Source organism: Anthonomus grandis, chromosome 22 (assembly GCF_022605725.1).
Source record: "Anthonomus grandis grandis chromosome 22, icAntGran1.3, whole genome shotgun sequence".
NCBI classification, from domain to species: Eukaryota; Metazoa; Arthropoda; class Insecta; order Coleoptera; family Curculionidae; genus Anthonomus; species Anthonomus grandis.
The window spans coordinates 27302257-27308741 of NC_065567.1; the positions used below are offsets into that span (position 1 = coordinate 27302257).

The 6485-nt window shown below is 31.0% G+C and overlaps 1 protein-coding gene across 1 annotated transcript; it reads right to left on the reverse strand.

Moving 5' to 3' along the window:
- Positions 1-2222: 2222 nt before the first annotated feature.
- On the reverse strand, positions 2223-5206 carry LOC126748491 (tyrosine-protein kinase Dnt). The gene is made up of 6 exons (XM_050457758.1): positions 4863-5206; positions 4629-4756; positions 3996-4564; positions 3421-3849; positions 2864-3160; positions 2223-2623 (listed from the first exon to the last, which is right to left on the reverse strand). The coding sequence occupies exons 1-6, from the start codon at positions 4978-4980 to the stop codon at positions 2512-2514; spliced, it is 1653 nt and encodes a 550-aa protein (XP_050313715.1). The 5' UTR covers positions 4981-5206; the 3' UTR covers positions 2223-2511.
- Positions 5207-6485: the final 1279 nt, after the last annotated feature.

Here is a 6485-nt window from a genome sequence, read left to right on the forward strand (position 1 = left end):
TATTATTGTAAGGTGTCAAATGTTTATTATGCCCCTGAAATAATTATTTATAGAGAAAAATAATGACTAATAGTGAAAAAAAAATTAAGTAAAATATTATTAGTTTTTGAGATAATTCTTTTTTTTTTTTCACAAAAATGTAATAACTTTATCAGGTGAAATTTTGTTTTCAAATTAAGAAGTAAACAAGTCCGGATGATGTTTATTATGTTTAGTAGTACCTACTTTGCTATGAGTTGATACAGTTGTGGTCGTATTTCGTTTTTTATTAAAATTATGCCGCATAATTTTTTAAATGAGGAACTAATGGACATGTTACTGGCATACGAGGAATCAAGGCAAAACAGTGTGGCTCCAGCTAATCTTTATGCACAAAGGTTTCTTCATAGGTATCATCCGTCGCATGAAGCTTTTTTGCGTGTGGTTCAGCGGGGTAGAGAAACTGGAAATTTGCGGCCGAGGCCAGGGCAACATGGTGGAGCCATTAGACCTAGGCGCATTTGAAATCTGGAGAATTTGATTTTAGATATCATCGAAGAGCATCCTGACATAAGCACTAGAACAATGAATTACTGTATCCATTTCACGTCCAAAGGGTACCAGCTTTACTTCCAAGGGATCATGCGCCTCAAGTAAACTTTTGCGAGTGGATGAAGCAATTTTCACACGCAATAATATTCACAATTTTCGCAACACGCATTTTTGGGCAGTTGAAAATCCGCATGCCATTCGGCGAACAAACTTTCAACAACGATTTTCAGTAAATATGTGGGCTGAAATTGTAAACGGAATACTTATTGTCCCTCTCATTTTGGATAATCGTCTAACTGGTGCTCTTTATTTACAATTTTTGCGACAAAATTGGCCGGTACTCCTTGAAAGAGTCCCTCTTCACATTAGGCAGAATTTGTGGTTTCTTCACGATGGTGCTTCACCACATTTTGCGCGATCAATGCGACGGCATTTGGATCGAATGTGCCTCGAACGATGGATAGACCGAGGTGGTCCAATTGGATGGCCTCCTCGATCACCCGACCTTAATCCGCTTGACTTTTATTTTTGGGGCCACCTAATCTCTGGTGTATGTAACCGAAGTTGACAATGAACAAGAATAAAGAAATCGGATATTTGCTGCCACCGAGGAAATTCGACTACAACCTGGATTAGCTGCTGTCTGCAACTCTTGGATTAGGCGTGCTCAATTATGTATTGAAAGTCATGGAAATAACTTCGAACAGTTGCTATAATAGTTAAATAAACATTTATTTTGGAGAATTTACGTTTTTTTTTAATTTTAATTAATAAGTCGTTTATCTCCGTAACTAAAACTATTTTATTAAATTTTTTTTTAATTATTAGTCATTATTTGCCGTCAGCAATAATTTCCCAAGTTTATGCGTATAGGTTAAGAAACACTTTGTACGTTTGGTTTTTTCTTAACAGTTTCTGAAGAATGTTTGTATGTTTCGAGTTTACAACATTGGGAGAAACAAAGTTATTATCACCTGGTATTTTTCAATATGTAGTATTACATTGACAAAAAAAAAGAGTTTATCACAGATCTTATCGGAATAATATCGAAGCTCTTTTAAATAAAAAAAATTACACACACCGAGTTTGACTATTTACGGCTGAAGATGTCTAGTTTTAAGTAAAATATATAATTCGGTGACTAGATTCTAAATATATTATTGCCTCCAGAACTACTTTTTTCAACTTCAAAGTCCAGTATAAATGAGAGCTCACTGCCAAAAATATAAGTAACAGATTATTATTATTTTTGTTAAAAACTTTGTTTTTCTATAAATTTACTTTCGGTCAATAACTATGCACTTGCGTGTTATAATTTTATTTAAAAAAAGTCTAAACGCACATTAAGTGCATATATACTTATAAGCGAATTTTTCATAAGAATGTTGATTTATATTTGATTTTGCATTATCAAGTTTAGATTTCACAAACTGTTTTTATTTTATTTTCATTCGTAATATACTGATATTTAATGAATAGTTTTCTTTATTTAATTAATTATATTATCAAGTATATGTTTCTCTGTATATTTTCTAAAATGAACTTTACTTTAATCTATGTTTTTCAAACCGTTTTCGTAAATCTGCACGAAGGAAAAACTTGCTACGACAATATCCCAAGTGTTACCAATTGGAAATATTTTATATAAATGTTATACAACAGATAAATATGGTGTGAATTAAAAAATGAAACACATTTATTATAATTTATTCTTGGATCATATATAAAAAATTCCTAATAAGTAAGCTTGTTATGAATTAAAAAAAATCATATCAAACTAAAGTAAAAATTATAAAAAAATGATCAAACAAACATATAATATCGTGTCGGTAGATATTTATGCATATTTACTACTATATTAAGAACAATATATAATATATATATATATATATATATATATATATATATATATGTAGTATTAAAAATTTGGCACTTCAATGCAAGGAACATATACAAAAACAAAGAAAAAACCCGTATGTATCATACGTATTTGGTCAACTGCGCGTAAAATTCCTGCAAACACACGTGCAGCTGCGTGAAAGTCGGTCTTTCTTCCGCATTCATTGCCCAGCAGTACGCCATTACAGCAAAACTAAAAAAAAAAGGGTTTCAAACAAGAAATATTTACTACGTATAGTATAAAAATTATTTTACAACACAAAAAAGTTTTTATGTAATTTTTTGATATTCATATTTTTTTTGATCAATTATCAAAAAATAACAACTTCTTAAATGAATTGCAAAGAATTAATGTTAACATTGTTGTTAACGTTAAAAACCAAAAAAATAATACAGGAATAAAATACACATTCAATTATTATCTAAGGCTTACAGTTCATCCGGACAATTGATGGGTTGAGCCAGTCGATATCCATCTTTTAAATAAGCTGCTACTTCGAAAGGATCAATTTCAATATAAGGCTGTTGTGCTAAAGTAGTTAATTCCCAAAGTAAAACCCCAAATGACCATACATCTGAAGCAGCTGTAAAAGTTTTTTGTAATAAACTTTCTAAAGCCAGCCATTTTACTGGACGATTTTCATTGTCTCCCAAACAATGATAGTCAGATGGAAATAAATCTCTTGATAATGCATTATCTGCTAATTGAATGTTTAACTTGTCATCCACACTAAAAAAGTGATCTCGGATTGAAATAGATGAATTTTAAATTGATTTAATTTAATGAGTTTCATAAATATTATTAATACTTTATAAAAAAACTTATATGAATCATGAAGAAAGTAATTTTGGTTAATGTATAAATTTTCAAAATAGTAAAAATATATTGAAAGAAAATAGGTACAGATGAACTTAAAATACAAGATTTTTTTAATGCTCATAAAAAGGAAATGTCAATTTATCAATTCATACTAAAGAATGATTACGTACACACAATTCCGTGCAGCCAAATCTTTATGTAATAAATGTTTTTTATGCAAATGTTGCATAGCCTTAATAATTTGCAAAGCCATATGCACCACCTCCTGGGTCGTCAAGGTATGATGCACGCCCTCAGAAGACACCTTACATTTTTGCAAAAAAGTCTTCAGGTTAGTGTTATTGTTGAAAGGGTACAACAAAAATGGTGGAGTATGGTCTTCTATAGATACTCTCAGTATGCTTAGAATATGTTTGTGATTTACTGCATACATTGACATTCCCTCTTGAAGAAGTAGTGAAATTTGAACTTGACTAGCATGATCTGCTACAGTCTTTATTATAACAGCCTCTTCGCTCCCATTATCGTTGTTATAAGATCCTTGGTATATACGACCAAATGTGCCTTCCATCACTATATTATTTAGGTGAACTTTAAATCTACAAATCAATCAATCAATAATGAATTAAATATGATTAAAAGTATGCAGTTTCATGCACAAAAGTGAGCCCTAAAACTGTACAACTTTAAAGGTATTAATTGTACATAAATCTGTACAGTAAAGTGACATGAATATATATATTACCTCTGAATAGTCAGTTCAGCAATTCTCTCCTGTAAATTTTTTGATCTATCATCGTTTAATAGAGAGTAACTAGGTATTCTTCTAAAACTACCATAGCAAGAAGCATTTAATCCATTCCTAGGTAATGCAGCCAAAAAAGTGGTTGTGGTTGTAGTTGTCGGAGCACTACCACTACCATCTGTTGATTTGCATTTATCATCTTTTAGATAATAAATAATTATTAGAATTCCAAGTATAACTATTAGTATTGCTGCACAACTCATTGCTATATAAAATATACTTGATGAGTTTGCAATTTCAGGTAATGTATTCAACAATACATAGTCATTGCCCATTTCATTTAAACAAGTCTTTTTTCTTAAGAATATCAAGGTACTAGTGTTATCTTTAGAAAGAGTGACATTTAAAATTATTGATATATACACCTCTGCTTCAACTTTTCCTGAGCAAGGTAAGGAAATTGCAAAATCTTGAGTGGTTGTTGGGATAAACCCATGTGATGCAATATTCAAATTAAAATTAGGAATGGCCGCATCATTTGATATTTTTATTACTACACTATATGGTACCTGCAATTGACAAAATTCATAAATATTTTCTGTTCATGGAAATCAAACATTGATAGATTTTTACCTTTTGACCTTCACTGCATTCCCATGTAAAAAATAAATCATTTACCTTAGGGGGTATTAGAAGGCTGAAGTTCAAAGCATACCAATTTATTTCATCATTTCGGATGTAATACATTTCTGCAGGTAGTCCTAAAAATATATAAGGTAACTAAAAGAGGACATGTCAATATAAACTTGCCTTTAGTATTTTCTCCTTTATGTGTTTCATATTATGTTCATAAAACAAGTGTCTTACCTAATAATTTTTGTACTTCCTTAGAGCTTAAATACAAATTTACATAGGCACTACATGGCCTCATATAGGGCATAACATTTAATAACAAAATACAGAAGAAAATTATTGGGGCTTTCATTATGACTCAGGTTTTACTCTTGTTCAAATAAACTTACATTTTAAACAGTAAGCTAGTCTAATAAACTGATTTTTAGAACTAGGTTTATACAGATAATTTAGAAACAAGTTTTATATTCTATAAAGTACCATTATATGTTTTGTAAACATAAGTCCAACCGGCCAATGTAAAAAGAAGTGCTCTGGTTTGCTTTTCTTTTCCTTTCACTTCTTGTATATTTCTATTTGACGTTATCGGTTGACATTCATCGTTCGTAAAGTAAGGCCATCTATGTAAAGTCATAAGAAGGTTGTTAAGTGGTAATATTACAGAAGCCTGTAAATTGTTTTCTTTAATTGATGGATCATCGTATAGATGGATCAGCGACATTTTCTACCTAAGGTCAGTGGTTTGTGAAGGCAAGCTGATACAAAAAGAAAAAATAGTGGACGGATGTTTATTGGACATTGGGCGGAAGAATTTATATAGAGTTTTATCAAGCTAATAAAAGTGGCTAATAAAGTAAAAAAGTGCGACCTGATAAAAAAGCATAAAAAAAATATTAATTTAATTTGCATACTGGAGATTTTTTATTATTAACTTATGAACTTCGAGAATCATTTGAAATCATATCGTTTCACTTGTTCATAACAGATGGCGTGAAACCATCTAAAATCAGAACAAAACGAATTCAATCCTATAGATATAAAAATCTCATCCATTCAGCATTCTCCTCATCACAGAATAGCCCCCAATTTTTTAGGGGCTATTCTGTCCTCCTCATATAAGAGATCAACATATAACATTGAGACGAAAACAAAAAAAACACACGGTTACGGTCTCACAAAATATAGGTAATCACAGACCACACGTGTTTTGCTCTAACTAAAGCATCATCAGGCCTTTAAAAGCCATACACAACCTTCACACTACATAAAAAATATATATTTTTTTTTATGTGTTTTATTTGTTTTCCGATTCGAAGTCGATCCCATTTATAAGTACATATGTCGTTTCAATTAATTTCCAAATGGCTAAAAAGTGTGAGGAGATATCCATCGTTATTTTTCTATACTGCTTTACCTACCTGAAAAAGAGCACCCTAATTGTTTTGCTGCTAATAACAAAAATTAAAGTCCCAGGATATTATGGTAACCACTTTATTTTTTTAGTACAACGAAAACGCGGAATAAAACAGATAATTAGTTTGCTGCAGCGGGCTTACTGAGCCCGTGAAGTGTCGAAGAGCAAACAGTGGCGTATCCACTCTTATATAGGTATGTACTAGTAGACAGCAAGAGATATAAATAGACAAATTTGTCAATTAAACTCAACTCGAATAAATTTTTACCACTTTACTAAGATTCTACACTCTAGTTTCCACCATTTTTATGTAGACGTGAAACCAATTTTAAGGCTAAAGAGTTAGTTATATAGTTTAAAGGTTATTTTGCTAGTTTATTCACAAAACGGTTCATAGTCGCGGCAATAACTCAGTTACTTAACCTTGAGAAAAACTTCTAGGC